This window comes from Sinohyriopsis cumingii, unplaced genomic scaffold, assembly GCF_028554795.1.
Source record: "Sinohyriopsis cumingii isolate HCF-2022 unplaced genomic scaffold, ASM2855479v2 utg001542l, whole genome shotgun sequence".
Classification (NCBI taxonomy): Eukaryota; Metazoa; Mollusca; class Bivalvia; order Unionida; family Unionidae; genus Sinohyriopsis; species Sinohyriopsis cumingii.
The window spans coordinates 296,127-318,745 of record NW_028316015.1 but is presented as its reverse complement, the minus strand read 5'-3'; the positions used below and the strand labels follow the sequence as shown (position 1 = coordinate 318,745).

Genomic DNA, 22,619 nt, shown 5'->3' with positions numbered 1-22,619 from the left:
ATATTCTACATAATAGATTTTTTTTTAAAGGTATTAACATACTGAGTTCAGCATAAATGGAATAAAAATCCTTAAACATTAGCATACTGAGACCAAAGTATATATTGATGACAATTTACTATGTAAGCCCTGATTTCAATATTTTTATAAGTGTTAGTACATGTAATTTTATTATTTATTAGTAAACTATTTAAATTAAATTTAATTAAGGTGAATGAACTGCTTTAAAAATATTTCACTACGAAATTGCAATGCAACAAAAATGGTCTTACATTGTTTCAGTTCATTTCATTGTATATAACAACTCCATTTTCAGGATTTTGCTTCCCTAAATGCATGACTGAATTACTCAGTGTGCCTGGAAAATAACAAGAAACATCATATTTTAAAGAAATTTAAGTGTCACTTTTAAATCTTGGACAAAACTTGATACAGTTTATATGGTCCGAATGAGCGTGGTATTTGGTTTGAATCAGCCCATGATTTGGGCTTTATCAGCCATGGTCCAAACAACCTGATACCATTGGGCTGCTTGCTAGTAATTATTATTCAGTAGTGTATGTCAAGGTGCATTAGCTGATTTTAAATCAAATAATAATTATTCTTCTAAAATGTAATACTAATACATTTTAACCAAGGTCGATTCAGTCCTGATTATTGAATGTGCCTCACCTTAACCATCATCAAGAAACTTCCAGGTGCAAATTATTGATCGCTATGGACTTTCATAATAGTATCCAGGTTGAGTCCATTCAGAACTTTAATTTATTTCATGTCTGTTGCTAGATTCTGATCGGTGACTGCCTGCCATACCTGCTCAAGTTTGGTACTGTCTGGGTCTAATGTTGCTTGATTTCAGTAAGATTCTGCACTGGAACCAAAATGTGAAAAAAAACCTGTAAAAAGTTAAAAGTTTTGTAATAATTTTGCATATGAAGGAGATTTCATTGAGTGATGAGAGGGATGGGAGACACCTATAAATTCAGGAGAAAAACCCTCTTAGGCCATAGGTAAACATGTATGTAGTCATAACTGGTGTTTAACTGCATTTTACTCTTTGTTTATGAGTTACTCCAGTTGTGTGCAATGTGTGTATGAAAGTGACCATTTTCATGTGTGATTTTTTGGGTATAGTCGCCCCACAAATACTCAGATTTGTAGGAAAAAAACTTTATATCCATTATATTACTTGAATAAAACAAGTCTGAGGTCTGATTAAGAAGAAAATCCCACCCACCCCTCCATAAATTAGACATTCGCTCTTAAAAAATTAGATGGCCAGTCACTAATCTCATGTAATTGAATGTTCTTTTGTTATAGTCTGATTAATAGAGAGGAATCCAGTCAAGATTAATATCAACAATAGCAGCCAACGCTGAGTCAGAGTGTTTGACAGTCAAGTCCAACTATGGCGGGGCAAATCTCGGATACAGGAGCACAGTACTCATTAGGCGTAAGGGTTACAGACTGATTTGTTTAAAGTCTTGGGTCAGTTTCTACTGGAGAAGTTGTACATCTATTTAGGATCAAGTTATTTGCATTATTAGTAGAGAGAATGTTAGCATATGTCTATGTTACTTTCATCTTCTGTGACTGAAATTTCTTTACATATTGTACTTGTGGATATTTGCACATGATCTTAGTACTCAAATGACCAAAATGGCTGCTTCCAATGCTCATACCATCTTCGGAAAGTGTGATGAATGAACTACAAAATATATGAAAAGTACAAAATATTATCAGCTATTTTTTGTTTACAATTTATATTTGAAGTCCAGGAAGTGAAAATAACCAAACAGAGCTAACAGTTTTCTTAGGTGCACATCTGAAGTAAGGCTAAGCTGTATACTCTATAACCCAAATTACACCCATCAATTATACACCAAAATAAAGGAAATTTTTTATTGTTTTAATAGTACCAAAGATATACAATATCTTTTTTGAACAGCCAGGATAACCAGTGAGGAAAATGATTTCAAAGCTGTTTATGTGAGCCTTGCTTTTGAACGTAATATATCAATCCAAAACATAACAGAAGCTGACATATCAGATCCATTTAAAACTCAACACAGCCTATTAACTTTGCTGGATTCGGCAGGGAAAATGTGTCAAATTATTTAAATAATCATCTTCAAAACTAGATATAGGGGTCACAGATCATCTTAGCCTGGATTATGTTGCTTGTCAGACTTGGAGAAAAGTTGTTGTTCGCTTGAAGAATCCAACTGTTATTGACCAGAAGGATACCAGAGGTATAGGTCATATGCTCATCATTCCCTTTTCCTATTACTGATTCTCCTAATGTTAATGTGATCGAGAGAATGTGTTTGAAAGAGACAGAAAATTTTAAAGTAAATTTTGTTTATTCGATAGTGTATCATTAAGCTTAAAAACTAGTGACACATGGTGGTGGCATAGGGAGGTGTTAGGCAAGAGTTATTGTACATCATATGAGACAGATGGAAAAGATAAATTTGTGTACTTTTAGTAGGGCTAGATTTGGGATGTAGCAGTCTTATATTCCTAAAATTAATGTGATAGAGTAAGTATTTCTTTAAAATATTAATTTCATTTGATTAGCTTTAAACTTTCTACGTGATTATCATAATTTGAAGATGTGCATATGGGTAAATTGCTTTGCTCTCACAATTTTTTATAGAGTTATTGCCCTTTATGTCTAGCAACTGAATGCACTGGAAGACAGAATCTTGTGAGCACAACATGCTTTACAAGTTTTTTTTATGAACTGCAGTGAATGGCTGAGTGGTATATAGCACTCACCATTATGGATCACTGCTGTCTCTTCTTTGCATGGGTTCAGGTCTTGGGCTCGGCCAATGTGGGTATGTGAGAAAGCTTGGCAGCAGCTTCTCGTGGGTCGGTGGTTCTTTGGAGGCTTTTACCAGGTTCTTCCTCCACCATTTATACTGGCCTCCATGTATAGCCTGTCTTGTGATGAAAAATGGCATTAAACCCTACAAACAACAACAACATTGTTCTGTCTGAATTATGACACCAGGAAAGTTGTGTGAAGTCAGGTGTACTCATTGCAGACTCTGAAGTCTTTTAGTAATACCATGTCTACAAGGAGGTCATTCTTAGCTGAATGTTTGCATACTGTGTTCATGATTTTGTGAGAGAGAAAAATGGGGTATGTTGGGGGAGTGGTTGAAATTGCTGGGCTAATATACTTAAAGACATCTTCACTGACGTGTTTTAAAACAAGACAAACTGACCTTCATTCCCATTTACCCACATTATGCAACAATTTTCTACATGAAGATAATGACACAGCAAACTGGTTTTATATACCGGACATAAGGAATAGCATATTCTTCAGATGATATTATCTATCCATATATACATAGGTCTGTCTGTTACTAATTTCCTTTCTGCATCGTAAACTCAAGTTGTCCATGATGTACATTTACCAAACTTTATGAATGGTTTGCATTTGATGTAAAGAAGAACACTTTGATTTTGAGGTCACTGGGTCAAAGTTCAGGGTCACTAACTGAACAAAGAAAAATAGCTTTGGCACAATAACTTGTGGTCTGCACCATCTACAGTTATCATACTATTTGGTTTGGTTGCACTTGGGGTAAGAAACAACACTATCAGTTTTGGGGTAAAAAGTCCAGGTCACTGTGGCTTACAGAGGAAAAACAGTTTCTGGACAATAACTTGAGTTCACCGTTATCTAAGGTTACCAAAACTTCTGGATGGCTTGCACTTTGGGCAAGAACAAAACCTGTTGATTGTGGGGTCAAAAAAGCCAAAGCCACTATAATTGAAAGAAGAAAAATGATTGGCACACAATAACATTAACTCTGCATTACAAACCTTTACCAGACTTTGTACAAGACTTGCCCTTAAGGTATAGAAGAAGCCTGTTGATTGTGGGATCAAACTGTTGAAGGCCTAGATCACTGAGACTGAAAGAAGAAATTTGTTTCTGCACAAACTCGTTAATTCTACATCACAGATCTGGACCAGTCTTTGTTGGTGGCTTACATTTGGGGTAAAGACGAAGCCTGTTGATGTGGTGTTGAAAAGGTAAAAGGGAATTGTGTAACTGAAAGAAGACAAGCAGTTGCATATATAGAGGATTTTTCAGCATGGGGTTTGTATATCATGTGCCATTCATGGTACTCTTGTTAAGAAGATGCATCCATTCAGCTAGACCTATAGCTGCTTGTTTTCAGTCAGTGTAAATAGATAAATCCTAAGTATCCATTATGATAAAGTGCTTATATGCCTGATGTTTCATTTGACTAACAATTAATTTCAATGAATGCATTCATTCTGTGAGGGACGTACCCTTATATAAAAGTTTTGTTGTTTTAGTTTCAACTGTAAATGGCAAGATACAGTTATCATAGCAGCACCACTGATGTCACTGCCATTGTCACTAATGTTCAAGTTTTTGAAAATCACATATCTTTTGCATCACTGGGTGTTTCAGGTGTAACTTTATGACTACATATAAAGTGTGTACCCAAATATACTAGGAGTGAAAATTAATACATATATAGTGTGTACCCAAATATACTAGGAGTGGAAATGACTACATATAAAGTGTATACTCAGATATACCAGGAGTGAAAATGACTATGTATGAAGCATGTGTGAACTATAAAAGGAGTGAAAATGACTACATATAAAATGTGTACCCAAATATATTAGGTGTTTCTGTTTTGCTTGCATCAGCAGAATCATAACTTTGTTCACATTTGAGACAATGGTTACTCTTCCATGAAGATAGAGTTGTTGTTGTTGTTATAGGGTTTAACGCCATTTTTCAGTACAAGATAGGCTATACATGGCGGCCAGTTTTAATGGTGGAGGAAGAACTCGGGGGAAAACCCCGGAAAGAACCACCAACCCACGAGAAGCTACTGGCAAGCTTTCTCACATATCCACATTGGCTGAGCCCGAGACTCGAACCCACGCAGACAGAGGTGAGATGGCAGTGATCCGTGACGGAGAGCGCTTTAGACCACTCGGCCACTCTGGGCCCCATGAAGATAGAATAAGTGTAACCAAATTTTAAACATGTTATTGTATATGGGGGAAGGCTTGATAACCAAATTTTAAACATGTTATTGTATATGGGGGAAGGCTTGATACTGTTAAAACTAAAAAGAATTTAAATCAGCTAACCAGTAACCATGTTTAATTGTTGTAATTTAATGTACAGCTTTGTCTTGTTTTAACATGTATTATCTTACTGCATGTATATTAGTATTCCTCAAAGGTATTAATCCAATGATGAGCACACACAGTTTTTAAAACATTTGGCAGTTTTTAATGATATCTTTCTTTAATAATAAACCCAGCTGTTGCTTTTTGACAAATGTATTTTGCAAGCCCAATGGTATTATAATAGGATATCATTTTGTCATTTCGTCTTGGAGTGATTTCAGAATTTAGTCCTTCCAAGTCTTTGGCATATTTTCTGTTCACTTTTACCAACATAGTTTATATTACCTCTAATAATAACTAAATGTATGGATTTACTTAAATTAGTATTAAAAAAATATATTGACCCACTGTTGCAGGACTCTTGAGGAGCAACAGTTGGATTAGACTATATAGTAATTATCTCCCTTGGGAAAAAATTAGGTACAGAAATAGTAATATCTCTTTTTGTTCTTCCATTTGATACAATGTAAATTGGCATGACTTCAAACCTCCAAACCATACGTTTTTCCAATGCTTTGATTTCAGGTTGGATTAATCTACATCTTCAACCTGATTGTTGGAACTGGGGCCCTGGCAATGCCTATAGCTTTCCACACTGCAGGGTGGCTGCTTAGTTTGGTTCTCATTATCATTCTTGGAATTTTCAGGTAATATTAATGTCTTTTCTTGGAGTTATTGAATATTAATTACGGTAGTCCTCTTATAAGGTCACCCCTATTGCAGCAGGGAAGTGGCCTTATAATGATGGTGGTCTTTCTAGAGGAGGATGACAAATGCGAATAGTAAATACATATGAAGAAAGTCACAAGTACATTTAATTCTAAAACATTTAATATTTTGATTAAAAAGTCACATGCATGTTGTGAAATAAATGTAAAACAAACTGTTTCATCATTTTCAAAAGAATGTTATGAATAACCATTGATATAGTTTTAAAACTGTCTTTATAATCATGTTACAGATCACATCATCTGTCACTTTGTTGGTAACAGTCTAAAAAACAAACCTGTCTTGTCCCAGTTAAAAATATCCTTGCTGTCATATCCCCTGCATATAACGTTTAGTCTTTTGTTCCAATCTTCGACAACTTCATTATTAACATCAGCTGATTCTCCACTAAGGAAGAACACTTAATATTGTGTCGCACTTGAAATCTGTGCAACCATCCGTTACTTGCGGTAAAGTCGTCATATCGCAATTCAACTGACAAAATTGTTGCTTTTTCTTGTCATTCAAATCAGGATACAAACATCTCCTGGCTCAAACAATCTTCTTTCTCCGTCCATTTCACCTTCCCACTTCTGCAGAATTGTTTCCTTATAGTTTTCTGCAAGGATCCTTGACACACACACCCCTCTCGGTCAGTTGAATTACTTTCACTTTCTCTTTTGAACTGAGAATTTTTCTTTTCCTCGATGACATGTTGATCTTTTTGCAGTAAGTTATTCATGTTGCCAACTACGATACTGATTTAAAAAAATGTATGCATCAAAAAAAAACTTGAAGTGTGTTTTTAAAGGAAGTGATCTTGTCGCGTGATTCGTTAGTCGCAGTCTGGTACGCTATTGTTTTTATACATTTCTTTACACTAAGTGAGAGAAGGCAAAACGGCTTCAGTATGTACCAATAAAATCATGCAGATTTGACCTCGCGGCTGTTAGGATTTGTAATTTTGACAATTATTGTCAGTAGTAATAGCCACTAATTATCAAAGTGATCAAGCTCAACATCTTATTAAGGGAAGCCATAAAGGCTATCAAACCATTTTCCTGCTGACTTGCGTATTGTAGATTGATACTGCCACTTCTCAGCTGTTACTACTGTTCAGTAATTGTACTCTTAACACTTATCAGAGTGACTAAACTGGACATCTTATGATAACACAGCAGTAAGGCTAATTGGATTACATGTACTTACCCTTTTGTATGGATTAAAATTTGAGTCTTTCTTGGCTTTATGGAATAAATGTGGCTTCTCATGAGGCATAAATGATATAATATTAACCTTAGTGGTACATGTACTTTAGTCAACACTTCTTTCAGTAACGAAAACCTGACACCGGGAAACAGAAATCGGATTACTTAACACGCGTTATGAATAAAATACTGGTTCTGGATACATATTAAAATAAAATGCGACCGCTTATGAGGGGTAAATTTTATTTTGCACTAATATGCTGGTCGCGTTAGCCAGGTGGCCTTTCATGAGGGGTTCTTTTAAACACAAACTCGTCAGTGCCAACAGATTCTGGCCATAAGGAGCGGGTGGCATGTGGTCAGGGGGGCCATTGAAGAGGGGGACTACTGTATGTTATCTGGCTTACAAAAATGTTGAAGAGTCATATTGCTGTCTTGTCCATTTTACACAGTGAGTTAATTATTGTAGCAGTATCTTCATGAAATTTAGGAGAATTGAACAATAGTGGCTTAAGTAAGCCATAAAAATTTGAAGACTCATATGCTGATCAGATGTTTAGATAAACTCATAAAATCAACACTTACTGCACAGCTTGAAATGACATTATCGTTTTATATTATGATAGCTTCAGTATGATGTCATTTGTTATGTAAGAATATGTAGCACTATGAACATTTGGGAAAGATTGGGGAAAATGGTGTTTTTTTTACTTCTGTCGCTTATTGAAAAATGAAAGGAAAAGGAAGATTGCTGTACAGTTTTAATTCTACATTCTTCTACTTTTGTACTTATTTAATATTTCATTTTTTTATCTATTATTTGTCAGACATTGCAGTTGCTGTACATCAGATATGAAAAGATAAAAAAAATCATATTAAAGGCACAATAGTGTAGCTGAGAGTGAATTTTCTTGCAAAAATGTTGGGACATTTATGTATATCAACTGATAAAATACTATTTAAAAGGCAATTCTGGGGTAATATCAAGTACGTAGAGGTTCTTATTATGAAATACGAGCTCTCTGAAATCTTCGTACGTAGAGTAACTAATCTATCATCTCCATACTGAAATCCCATTCAGCAGCGATCAGCAGATCCCAAACAAATAACATGTGATTCCGGTGACCGAAATTTGCATAATTATATGCCATATTGTAAACACTGAAGATGATGATGTAAAACAACCACGCTATGAGACTGTGCAAAATGTCAACAATGGTGAGTACAATCTTCTGATGATCTTGTTGTTTTCTCCTTATCCTTTTCCTTTCTAATTTTAATTTTGAGAGGAAACATTGAAATGTATGTAAAACTACTTTTACAGTTATATTTTAAAGTTTTTGTGGTAAGAGAATAATTTAAATCGACATGCTTTGTACATTATTACAAAAACCCACAGGTACTCTATTTCTTGCCTAGTAGTATTTGCACTCCCTCACATCCCCACCAAATAAATATGTGACCGGAATGTGGAATCAAGGTCCATAACTCGGGGCCAAATCATGAAAAGTACACACACACACAAATATACAGTCACTTGTCACTTGAAGTTTGACGACCGTTTTATTCTTGAGCATGTTTATTGGGTATTATGTACACTGAGTAAATAGACACTTAAACTTTGTTTTGGTGCCCATTTGAGGAAAGTAGGGGCCCTTTTTAAATTTTGGAGCCCTACCCACCCAACACTTGACCTGAACTAGCCCAGAAAACTTCCATCAAATCACAACCTCTCATGTATTAATTTCTGATTCTCAGTTAGCACTATAGTCCTATAAGTTTGATAAGTAATCATAAATATGTTAGTTGTCAAATTATGAAATACTTTTACATATTAAAATTCATTAGAGAGACTTAAATCACCTCACTTTCAAGCTCAGTTCCTGAGTGACCATTAGAGGGAGAGGAAGGACGAGGCATGGAGCAAGAACTAAAGTGGGAAGAGGAGGAAGACATGCTGTGCAGCCTGAAAACAGAGCTGACGAAGCTCTACACAGAGTTTAAACAAGGCAAACAAGAATGAGGGTAATTGTTTATATATATCTTGCAAAACAAGTATTGATACATATTGAAAAATGTTTGGTACTAAGTAACTTGGCAAAGACTCTAATATCTAAGTCAGTAGTGTTTTGCACAACTTAGAAAATGCATACTTGTATTATAGAATTATTTATTTTACCAAACAATGTATGTTCAAACTGCTTTACTTTTTTGTTGCTACTTGCCACCCCACTTGATAAAGGAAGACCATGCACAGATACTGTAGAAAATTCAGAGACCATCTCATTTATATGGCCACCTTATACGATACCAAAAGGATAAAAGTAGTATGTAGACAATCTCATAGAGTACCCCATTGCATGATGACATATAACTGATATGAAACTAAATACGAAAGGTTTTTACATGGGTCACTTAAATGTACAAGGTATAGTGGAAAAAATAGAACTGATTAAGGTAATGTTGTCTTCCAAGGAAAATAATATGCATGTTTTAGGACTCACTGAAACCAAATTAAATGCTAACCACAATGATGATCTATTTCACTGTCAAGGCTACAATAAACCATTATGAAGGGATAGCGAAACAGCAGGGGGAGGTCTTGTTTATTTTAGGGAAGATGTAAATGCAGAAAGGTGACCAGACTTGGAGTCATGTGAAATTGAGAGTATTTGGGTGGAAATTTCTCAAAATAATGCAAAATCATTCCTAGTTGGTTTCATTTATAGGCCACCTTCCTCCAAAGCAATTGAGAATGATAATTTTTTGAAACAAATAGAAGATCTTCTTGCACAGGAGAAACATTTATACATGGCAGTGTAAATAAGAACCTACTCAAAACTCAAATCAGGAGTAACTGGATGGAATTTATTGAATCATTAGGCCTAGTCCAGCTGGTAAATGAGTCCACAAGGGTAGCAGAAATATCAAGCACTCTTACTGATCACATTTATACCAACCTACCAGACAATGTGGCTTATGTTAATGTACCAAATGTTGGTCTTAGTGACCACTATCCTACTTTTTTGACAAGAAAGGAAAAATACACAAAACTGTCACTTACAGATCTTTCCAAAATTGAAGTAAAGAACAATTTCAAGATAACCTATATAAAGTTCCATGGAATATTATCCAAAATTTTGATAACATAGATGAAGCTCTGAGGGTGTGGACTGACTTATTTATGGGTGTGGTCTCTAAGAATGCACCACTGAAAGTACATCGAGTAAAGTATGAAATCCAACCTAATTGATTTACTACTGAAATCCTAGATACTTTGAATTCATGAGACCGATTGAAGGCTATGGGAAACCATGAACAATATAAAGTATGGGGAAATAAAATAACGAGCATGATTAAAAAGGCTATAAAAATCTTTTTATCAATCAGTCCTTGAAAACACAGAGAGCAACACAAACTCCATTTGGAAAGTCTTCAGTGAACTCATTGGGGTAACACACAAAGATCAGACAAATATAATTCACTCGCTTCTGGTAAATGACACCATAGTCACTGATGACACTGACATTGCAAATGTTTTCAATAATTTTTTCACTTTCATTGCGACTAAGTTTAAAAAACCAGTGGTAGAAAACAACCTTAATGAACTGAAAAAATCCCTAAGGAGTTATGTTTCTCTATCCCACAGATATTTTTAAAATTTTTTTTAGCAAATATCTCAGTAAACTTGATACCAAGAAAACTACAGGACTTGATCAGATTGGTCCACCACTCATTAAAACTTCAGCCTCACCTATTCCAGATAGCATAAAATTCATAATCAGTTTAAATATTGCAATCTCATCTGTCCCCAAAGTATGGAAAACTGCAACAGTAATGCCTATGCACAAATCTGGTTCTAAGAATGATGCTGATAACTACCAGCCAATTTAATACTACCAAACTTGTCAAAATTGATTGCAAAACATGTCCATGACTCGTTCATGTCATATTTAACGAAACACTTGCTGTTACTGTTACACCCTAATCAATCAGGCTTTAGACAGAAGCATTCATGTGAGACTGGCTTGATCTCTCTAACTGATAAATGGCTTCAAGCACTTGATCAAAGTTGAATAATAGGATCTCTATTTGTAGATTTCAGGAAAGTTATGACATGGTTGATCATGAAATCCTTTTGAATAACTGAAAATTTACCAGTGTGATGGAAGCACAGTTAGATGGTTTAGTTCATACTTAAGTGAGAGAACACAACATGTTTATATAAATAATGTTCTGTCTGAACCTGGAACAATTAGATACGGAGACCACAAAGTTCAGTTCTAGGTCTGTTACTATTGATATTATTTATTAGTGGCCTACTACTTTTTACTAAGGGACTAAATTTCATCTACATATCTCCATGCAGATGACACAACATTGTCAGACATCCAAAATACAAAGCATGAACTAGAAATTTCTTTACAGGATGCCCTAAACAAACTGAACAACTGTTGCACATGCAATGGCAAATATGTTTTTAAATAACACACAATACATAGGTTCAGTATAAACTTTATTGTAAATATAAATAATCTTTTGCATAATGGGGGCAAATCCTGTCACAGCACACTGCACCAGCCGAGCTGTGAATTGTTTCTATAGAAATACCTCAGGAAGAGAGACTTGGGGGAGTTTGTAGGGTTGTGAAGTGTGTCTGACACCTGTATGTGGAGCCGCAAGAGGCTGATACGAGGTATATAGGGACATTGATAACGAAACACGATATGTCTGATCCTGAGGATTGCAATGATAACAAACATCAGCCGATACTCCATACATGCGGGTATGAAGTATATGGGCATAATAGTTGAGTACATTTAAGTACTGACACAAATTGGGGATCAAAACGCAAAGTTGTGAATGCATGAAACTTGGCAATGGCCCAAACGAAGTGAAGGAAGCTTTGTGACTATGGAACAGTGTGACTGTAACGAAGGCCCCCAATTGAAGGAAATGTAAGGATAAAGATAATAATGATTGATAATGCAATAACGTCGAAAATGCATGAACTAGATTTCCAACTGCTTAATAATCCAGATGTGCCTAAAGGTACCAATATTAGATATATGTATTTGATAACCAGTTAGAAATTCACTTGTCCACTAATAGAAGATGCAGCTGAAATGACAATGTAGCAGAAGATGTGAAAATGAATGACTGGCATGAATGTCTCTGAAGTGTTCCAATTTGTTTGAAGGTATCTCTAAGTAAAGAAGCGGAATAGTGCATTGATTGACTCAAGTGTGCACCAACATGTGAGGCACCACCTGAATATATCTACAAGATACATTAAAGGACCATTGACCCAAGGCTGTATCAGATGGTACAGAATTCCAGCCTTAGCAGCGCTATTATCTGCCGCAATGTGGCAGGTATGTCATGGATGGTCCTGGCTTTTAAAAAGCTGTCGCCAAAAAATCACCAACCTCAATATTTGGTTGCCAATTTTCAAAAAGTGTCGCCAGATCAAGTAGTGTACATTTTTTCAAGTGTTAATTTAGTCTATTAATGTAACAGGCAATGAAAATTACAAAAGATGGGTAGTTAATACTCTAATTACAACAAGCATTAACAAAATGTTACACAGTGTTACATGAAGATCCGTTGCGATTTTAGGGCTGCCCACTTGTTGAATGCAGTTTCAAAGTCTAATTTTTCACACCTGTACATGCTGATTCTCATTAAATTCTCGAGAGATGAGATGCAGAGTTTATTTCTGATGTCAGTTTTTATGAGGTTCATCTTACTGAATCCACGTTCACGGTCTACAGTGCTGACAGGTGACACCAGTAGTCTCTCAGCAGCACCCCTCCCCTTATGGCTAGCTTCACAAAGCTTGTACTGAATTGCTTCCTAATTCCCAAGAATGATCACTGAATGCTGTATAAATTTTCTCGACAAGCAAAATATGATCTCCATTCCCACGAATGAAACTTACATGAGTCAACACCTGGCTATATTAGACCGTATATATAAGCATAAATTCACACCCAATTTAGGGATTCTTTCACTCCTGTATTTTGAGAAATAAATAATTGTTATTAATTATGCAAAACTGTTTTTTTGTGCTATTTCTTGTTGCGGAGTTTAAGTCTCTGCAGCCGTAACATGGATTGATGGCAAAAGGAAAAGATCAATGAGTAAAATGCTGCACTGGCGACAGATATAATTGTGACTGAGATTTTTTTCCATTTGCTTTGTATTTATACGCAGTAGTCGGTACTTCAAAGGTTATCAGTTTTCTATGAAGGTTCAGCAAAACTATTATATTAGTATATGTAAAAAAAACAAAAACAACAGAAGGATTAGCCATTCAATTAATTGTATCTGTTCTATTCGCATCTTCAGAAGTCGGTCAGTTGTAGGTATAGTTCAGTAGCATGACTGACAGTATCACAGCATACAGTACTCAGCCCAGATGTCAGCATAGCAGATTATGATGTAACAATACACTGTAAAGATGGGGTTGTCAATAGGAACAAAGGATCGTTTGTGTAACAGATTGATTTCAATGCATTGCTTAGTCAAGTTTGTGGCTTCCTTTCGTTCTCCCTTTTAATGTATCCAGTCCAAATCTATGATTGTGTGTACAAATTAAATAACCAAAAAGTCTGTCGCCAAAAAAATCGCCAGATGGGATATTTTCGTCGCCAATAAGGAAAAAAAATAGCAATTTGCGACATTGGCGAAGCCCAGGACGATCCCTGTATGTACATTATAGTGAATCATAACCTAACCTGAGCAAAACAACCTCAATGGTAGTGATAAGGATAGTAGTTCTACTTAAGGTGCGAGCATTGTCCATGAGAAACAGTAGATCACAAAGGTGAGCTCCATCTAATATCTGAATATGATGGAATTTCCTCTTCACATGGAAAGGACAAACAAGGACATCATAGATGATACATAGCTGCCAACCCTCACGAATTTGGTGTGAATTTCACGACTTTTTCAGCGATTCACGGATTCACGCCGCAAGCCAAAAATTCACGAATTCTCCAATCCTCAATTATTTTAAATCTTTAATAAAATAACTGATTTCCCGTTAAGCGCTAGTCGTGATATTCACAGTTGCCGAAACGGTCCGGTACTGCTTGTCGCGATATTAGTAGATCTACACCCGATTAGTACAGTTGGTCCGGTAGCAAGCATTTTAGCCTATTTTAATCTGTATGTATAAGAGTAGTTTTACAAATGCATTTGAGAGAAACTGGGGCCTAACCGGAATTTTGCTCCTTGCATGCGTCACCAACAATGATTTGAGTTACGGTTCAGCATCGCATGTATGATTTTGAAAACGTCTTCACCACTAAGAAAAAAGAACTTTATTACTCAAAAAGTGAAGTTTAATTTGGAATATATCAAAAATTGGCCGTGCATTCTGCCATTAAACATTGATATTCATCATGCTTTTTGCACTCAGTGCGCCATCACAGAGACGATGTGAGGAAGCACGTCGGTTGCAAAAAACACGTAGAAGTTGGGAAAATTAAGAATTCGCAGATTTCAGCTCCGGAATATTTTAAACAATTGGCGGAAGAAATGCAGGCTACCAACAATGAAACATTATTTGTGAGTTTTCTTGTCGAACACAATCTACCTTTATCAGCTGGAGACCATGCTAAACATTTGTTCTGACAAATGTTGCCGGACTCGAAAATCGATTCCAAATTTTCGTGTGGAAGGACCAAAAGTGCTGCAGCTCCTGTGCATTCCTCACAGCAACAGTGCAAGCGAAAGTGTATTTTCTCTTGTGAGGAAAAATAAGACTTTAGGGTCTCCTTAGCTGCAGAAAATTTGTCAGTAATTTTAGTCACAAAGATCAACCAGCTGGCAAGAAGTCTGAACTGTTTAGAAAACAAATTTACGATCAAGCAGTTGAGGAAGTTCAAGTCTGCCACAGTATCACGTCTTGATGAATAAATATTTCTGCATATATGAAGTGTTTTAGTTTTATATTGCGAACTTGATATAGTGTAGTATTGACGGTCGGAGTGGATGGAGTTATTGTCATGGTATTTTTCACGAATTCTTGTCCAAATTCACGACTTTTTATCCCTATTTTCACTAATTGTGAGCCTGGAATGTTGGCAGCTATGGTGATATCATTAATATGATATCCACACCTTGACGGAAAATGTCATTCTTAAAGGCTCTACAATGCAGAATGTATAGGTGTTTATCCATATGAAATATCTTGTCAGACATACGCTGATTGTTTGTTGCAGAAATAATGGGCTCCACGAATAGCAAAGTATCCACACTGCAACAAAGCAAAAGAAACCATAATTGCACATTTAGTTTGTAGTAATAGTTCAGTGGACTCATCAAATTAGAGGCCTCAGAGAGAATGCCAGTTTTGAATGTAGCAATCTTTTTGGAAGGAATGGTGTCCTAAGCACATGGCACTAAATGTACGTACACAAATGTTCCTGAGCAGAAAGAAGATGGTTAGGAAGAAATCTGATGTAACGCATATAACATGACAAAGACTACTGTCCGAAAGTTGAAATAAAATAGACTGTCATACCAGCTCCAGCTTCCAGCTGCAGGTGTGGCTGCACCATGACCTCCAGCCAAAGCACTTTGCCGCTGCAGACTCAAATACTGCTCCAGACAGGACATGGAACACAACCACGAGTTCTGAAGGATTGATATCTTGATACCAGCATTAAATGGGGTCCTTTTTTATTTATTTTTTAAAAATTTTTTTAAAAAATTTGAATCACATCTCGAATCCTTAGGCAGTTGCATGTAGAATTTGTCTGCAATGCTCAAACTGTAAATTCACCATATTGCAAGAATCCAAGAAATGCCACTAGACATGTACACTGCAGCAGCAAGTCCACAGCCGGTGAACTCCCTTCCGCAACGTAGGTGACAATTGTACCACCAGCCTGTATGAAATATGGAATCTGGACATACTATGATGTTTTGTTTATTTTTATCCATAAGTATACTCTGTAACCTCACTGACTCCAGAAATAGTTACTATGACCAGACTGTAGGTAATGGAGTCTAATTCCTGCAAGGTACTGCTTAATTGTTGAGTATTGCAGCTGCAGGCTGGTGTGACAGCCTATGATGAAATAAATCAAAACATCTGATAGTTCATGTATAGAGTATGACTGAGCAACAACGCCTGACATTGCTAAAAATTTCAACAAACAATTGAAGCCACTTCTGTAGACTGACCTATTTAACAGACACAGAAAAACAAATTCCTGCGCATGTTATGCCAAAATAGCATGAATTCTGAAGTCTGGAGGCACACAATACCAGAAACATTTGTATTCCATGTCACAGAATGTCAGTGGGAAATTGAAGTGTTGTAAGATGGTCACTTCTTCAATGAACCCATAAGAAGTGCTCTTGAATGAACAGATATGAAGTGCAGTGCCATATGATATGGACGGCTCTGTCGATCACTGCACCGATGTAAGAAGGTCACGTCTTCAATGAACCCATATGAAGTGAAGTGCTTTCCAAGGAACCCATATGAAGTGCAGTGCCTGTATGATGTGGACGTCTGTTTTGATTTGTGCACCAATGAACCTGAAATCAGAAAAAAATTGGAAAGCAGAACCAGGCAGTAGAAAGTGCTATAGTAATGTGTAGGAAAAAAAACGAAAAAAAAACCAAAGTCAGCACTGAATTACAAACTAGAAATTCTATTGCTCAGGCAGATGTATTTCTAAATACATCAGACTGCTACCTACCTAAGACCCAAATAGAACTGTCTGATAGACCCTACTTAGCACCTTCCATTGCTGCCCCAATCCTAAAACTATAAGTCTTGAATAATTGAGGATTAAAACCACAAAGCAAGAGCAGTGTGGTTAAGGATTGGTTGAACTCCTGCATAGTTATGGGCAATCCTTTCACAGGTAAGGAAGAGTGGGTCCAAATGACAACCCAGCATTTGTAAATATTGAAGCAGCGCATGAACAGGGCTCTGGTGTTGTAAATTGGTGGGAGGGAGGTATGACACTTAAGGCAAAAAAGGGTACCCTTGGAGTGTTTTAACGCTTAAACTCAACAACTAAACCATTGTCACTGATCTGAACCTGAGAACTGAAGTTAAGTTTGGGTTCTTAAACCAGGTTGTCTTACTGACATTCCCCAACTCACAGGAATGCCCGAAATGCAAGTTGAAGATGGACTTAAAAAGAGCTACACAGAAGGCATTGTGAGTGATTCATGGCAGGACCAATTTTTTATTGTTTTAGAATACATTGTCAATTGATAGTCTGGCATCTGTGTGCGGTAAAACCTTACGAAGCAACTGCATTAGTTTGGAATAAGAAAAGAATTTGTTGGATCAGGGATATTGTTCAGTTTGTGCACCTAGCCAGAAGCCAAGATAGATAGCGCATAGTGTTTTGCAAAAGATACAAATGAAAAGTACCCAACAAATTCAAAAAAAGGGAAAGTGCTGTTGAGTTTTAACATGGTTAAATTGATGCAGTGTATTCTAACTGCACTGTAAGCCTCCATTGAACATGGAATGAGCACTTTATAGTAAAATGAAACAATATTACTCCCTGTCTGTTAATGTCATTAGTTCTGGGATTTCTTCTGCATATGCTGTTTCGGAACACCGGGTACTTTTTCACATCCGGGCATTTTCAATGCATAGTTACGACCGCCAAGGTGAAAACAGCCTCCATTATTCTAGGTGACCTCGTAATATGGCGGAAAGTAGGTTACTAAGCCAGTGTCATCTTCCTGGAAGAATCTGAACCTTCTTGAATTTGTTAGCGACGATTTGGATGCACTATCTCCATGATTGGCAAGGACACAGCCGTATCCGTAATGAAATTGGCTGCAGTTAGCTCAAACACCAAACAGGTCTGAGATTATGTTGCAACCATCACAGAAGAGACGGAAATTTTCTTTCTCTAGCGCTGCAATGATGTCAAAGACAGGGCCATCCGGCAGCAATGATTCTGCATGCCCAAAGAGTAGTGTGTCCATTGGATCCGTGCTCCCTTGTGCCAATATGAGTCCATCAAGGAGTGATTACTTCTGGCTGGCGTAACCGCCCTATTTTGCAGTGCCACCACTGTGTACCCGTCAAAACATAAGGCTCTTCCGGACTCCATGAAGATTGTGAAGCTGTTGTACCTCGCAGTGATATGGCAGTTGTTGTGGAAGAGTGTGTCAGTGCGGCGACATATAATTGTAATTCTACTAACTGTTGATTGACAGCTGCCGTGTCCGACATGTTTAGATCACGTTGTATATCAGCTGCTTGCAGGTCACGTGATGATGCTGTTTGAAGACATACAACACCCGTCTGGTCATGTGATGATGCTCTTGAACACAAAGAATCAGCCATCAAAACAAAAACCCTTCTTCAAGTTGTTCTTCTCATCTAACTGTTTAACCAGTTTTTTGATGCAGTCCAATTTTCTAGAATGTCCACCCAAGTTGAATTTGTCGCAGTGATGGCACCCTGGTTAAGTTCTGTATTACAAACACTGGTCAAACAATTAACAGTTCGTCTTGATATACGAGAAGCCTTTGTGAGTTGAATAAACATACGATTCCCAAAAGACGGAAAGTAACAATGTGGTATCAGCAAACAGAAGAATGGCTGTTTCTTTCTGCAAATAATTTTAAAAATTAAATGCAGCATCTGCACTAAAGGGAATGCATCTCTACAAGTGTTATGAATGATGCCTAACTGACAGTGTTTGATCACATGCTTCATCTTAGTCATCTGATTGGTTCTACATGACAGTGTGTCTAAATTTAGTTACTAGCTTATTAACATATACTGGCTGCAATGACATAATGTCTGGGTAGAGAACCATAGTAGACAAAGAGGGGCCCAGCAAGGAGCCAGAGAAGGATGCACTGTGTATTACTTAAACTACATTTAACCAATTAAATTATAAAAGATGGTACTATATATGCATATGCACTATCATGATAAACATAAGGACTTAGTAATCCTAAAAGTTTTATTTGTCCAGAATTTAGACTGACATGAAGGCTTGCAATAAAAAGATTTTTTTTCTTCATATTTGATCAAACATTTTTGGGTAAGAATTTAAATTGCCCAGTCTGCTTGGCATTCACTTTTTCCACCTCTGAACTTGTGATTACTGCAAATGAGTTTTGTACAAAAATGTTGCTTTTTAATTCTTTCAATAACTTTTATGTATTACTTGAGCATGTTATTGCCAAAGCTTAAAATTTTTATGTACAAAATATATATCACAAAAGGTATGAATAACTTGACAGGTATGTTGGCTACATTACAGAAAACCTCTTTCTGTATACAGGATATGTGTAGCAGCTGCCTATGAATGTGTAGCTTGTACTTTGTACCGATAAAATCAAAATACCGCATCCATTTACACACAGAATTACAATACAACATTTGCAGTGACTTCATTTCCAAGGTGGACTTGCAAAGATTAATAATTGATGTAAATACCTGATTGTTGTAAATGCTGAAATTTCCATGGTATCATGATTTTAGCTTTCAAGCTTTTTGTACCACATATATACAGGGATTCAGTATGCTTAATCTTTTAATCAAATTTCAGGAGATCATAAGTGTGGAACCAGATCGGTTGAGGGAACTGTTCATACAGATGTTGTATTTCCACCCCAGCCTTGTCTTTAATGTATTGGAGCCAGGTTCAAGGCAGTGTGGTGGTTATCACCCAAACCCCAACACCGGATTACCAGAATGGTGTGTGGAAAATGTAGGGAGATGCCTACAAACCTGGAATAGGTGTTGTGAGAAACAGCTCTGCATATCGCTTTTGCCGGTAATGAATATATCAAGTTTTGTTTAGAATGCGTACTGTCTCTTAATGTATTATTCTTAGCATGCTTAAGACTTTATTTAATGTAAGAAGTTTCAAGACTTTTAATGAGACTGCTTACCAGATGAGACATGTGCTTAAATTATTTCTTTGCAACCTTTGTGAGAGAATTTCAAAATTGTAAGCCATCCAAAAACACATGCATACATATGCAAATGGTAAGGACTTTTTTAATTTACAATTGATACTCATCAAGTAGATTCTTTTCATTACCTGGTTTAAATGTGGGTACCTCACTATGCTTAACAAATCTAAGCTGATGATGATACAAGGATACAATTCTTATGTAATATTATCTTCATCTGCAATCAGCCATTCCTATTTGATCCCAATGCAGGAGTCTCTGACTTCTAGAAATGCTTCCCAAAAACTTTGAGCTATCCATCTTAACATAAACTACACTTAATATCAGTTCTAGTTGTGATGGAACACTCAGTACTCATGTCAAAATAAAAACCGTGTGCAGTTTTGATCCATGTGTATTTTACAATGGAATTTGCTGATCGAAAATGAATAACATTTGAATAAGTGCATGTTCCTATTATATTTTTTAATATATTTTTTTACATTTAGAAATAGTATATTACAAATTGGAATAATTTTTCAGAATTTTCAAGTTTTAATCCCTGATGAGGCTGTACTTGCCTTGGCTAGGATGTACAGATGGGATGTTCTTGTCCTCAGTGATAAAGTTGACTTGATGAGCGCCAACAGACATGCTGCCTATAGGCAGTTCATACTATGGCAATATGGAAGGCTCGGGTCTGGACAGACACATGTAATTCCCTCTTGCTGTTTCTGGCAGATACATGACTAATATCCAGATGGACAATACATTGACTTCATCCTTTCCAGGCTTGCATGAATTTAAACACTTTCTGACATGTAAGAATTTGTATATAAATGAATACAGTTGACTTCATTCTTTGTTGTCTTGTAACTGCACATAATATTGCATCAAACAGTAATACTTTCATTCAGATTTTTTAACACCAGTCTATTTCTGCCAATAAACAATGTGGGCACAACGGTCATAAATAATCAATATAAAAAGTTTTCAGCAATTGCAGATACAATATTATACATTATTTTATTTTCAACTACTGATATTTACAGGATATTATATAAAGTGTAACCTGCCTTAGCAGACGCCTTCATATATCAGACACTGTTTCATATTTGACATAACTAAAATCGAGAGATCTTCTTCACCAAAACTATAGTTGATGGTGGTTCTTGAGGTGCCAGGTTTCTACAAATTCTCCTGGAATCATCTTCCTTTAGTTCTCTTCTCCTCTGCATACCCTGCTTTCCCTCAAGTCGACAGATGAGGGCTTTCTGTATAAGCTCCCTGATGTGGGGATATGTTTTCTTTTCCTTGCAAGGGTAGACAGACCATCTGCTGCTTTTTTTTGTTGTAACGTCGATGATACCTATTTAAAGAAAATTTTATTTTCTTAGCTTGTTTGACAAGCACCCAAATGCTAACCCATATGAACTTTTCACCCAATATTAGAGCCTCATGACCAGTTCCCAAGGAGTTATTGAGAGCTTGTTTTTGTTCTTATTTGTTCTATCTACAAAGTATTATGTGAGACAGGATGCATATTTGCCCATTCCTTCAGAAGGCAACATGTTTTCATGAACAGGTATTAGCCAGTAATTATGAAGATGACATCATCTTCCACAAACATCCTGAGGAAATTCCATGAACCCCATATATCCTTAATAAAGTGTCAGTCCCCTGGGAAAGTGTTATTGGGTCTAATTATTAGACTTTCATTGCTCAGTTCAGAATAAATATCCACTAGAATGATAACAATACTAACTACAAGATCTATGTGCATGAAAATATTAAGATTCCTTACCACAAATATATAAAAAATGTGTGCCGATTGTTGCACAATGACTTGTATCTAGACTTATATCTAATACTAAGTTTTCATGACTTGTACATGTGAATAATATTCCATTGGCTTGGTGTCCAAGCAGGGATCATAATGTACAATCAATATATATAATTATTTCTAATTTCCTGTAGTGAAACAAGCTTACACTAGCTTCCCTTCTTTGTTTCTCATTACACCTCGGCCACTATAGATATTGTGATCCCAAGCAGTTAGCTCATTCCTAATCCTGTACACAGGAGGGATGTATGAAAATCTTTTGGCACAGTACATCATGTTCTGCTGATGAAAAACTTAAAGGTCAGCAATGCTTCTGCAATTATCAAAAACGTGCATCTTGTAACATGTGTCATTTGTAATCTGCTAACAGATTAATACAATTATTAAATAACCATTACTGTTGGTAAATTTTTGCATACATAAAATCTTTACTGACATGTTTATTGATAGAGTGTTATGGAATAGTTTATACCTGATGTGCATATATTATACCAGAACTTACCAAAGACTTGAGGAGAGTCACTGTATAAATATCATGTGCACATATCTTATGAATGCTAACTTATTCAGATCTTCAAATGGTAAATATATACAGTAATTTATTCATAACTTGAGAATAGCAGCATTTAAAGAGTCTTCACATTTTTCCTTTAAATACCATGCATTTGCTGCAATCCTGAAATGGCATACCTGAAATTAAAGTAATACTCCACTCTGTTTAGGAATGTTTGGTCCAAGAGCAC

The 22,619-nt window shown here is 36.2% G+C and overlaps 1 protein-coding gene across 13 annotated transcripts in view; it reads left to right on the top strand.

Annotated features, from left to right (window-relative positions):
- The window catches only part of LOC149771959 (putative sodium-coupled neutral amino acid transporter 12), a 76,246-nt gene that overhangs the window by 5,585 nt on the left and 48,042 nt on the right, over positions 1–22,619 (top strand). For 7 of the 13 annotated variants that reach the window (XR_016418083.1, XM_089948024.1, XM_089948025.1 and 4 more), the window contains exons 2-3: positions 1,321–1,453; positions 5,731–5,852. Coding sequence is in view for 7 of the 13 variants with exons in the window: in XM_089948024.1 (XP_089804150.1) it covers positions 1,409–1,453; positions 5,731–5,852 (167 nt within the window). In the remaining 6 variants the exon portion in view is untranslated. Of the gene's footprint in view, positions 1–1,320; positions 1,489–5,730; positions 9,147–19,684; positions 19,913–20,576; positions 20,855–22,619 lie in introns of those variants that run through there. The other 6 variants (XM_089948036.1, XM_089948032.1, XM_089948035.1 and 3 more) reach the window with 5 other exon arrangements.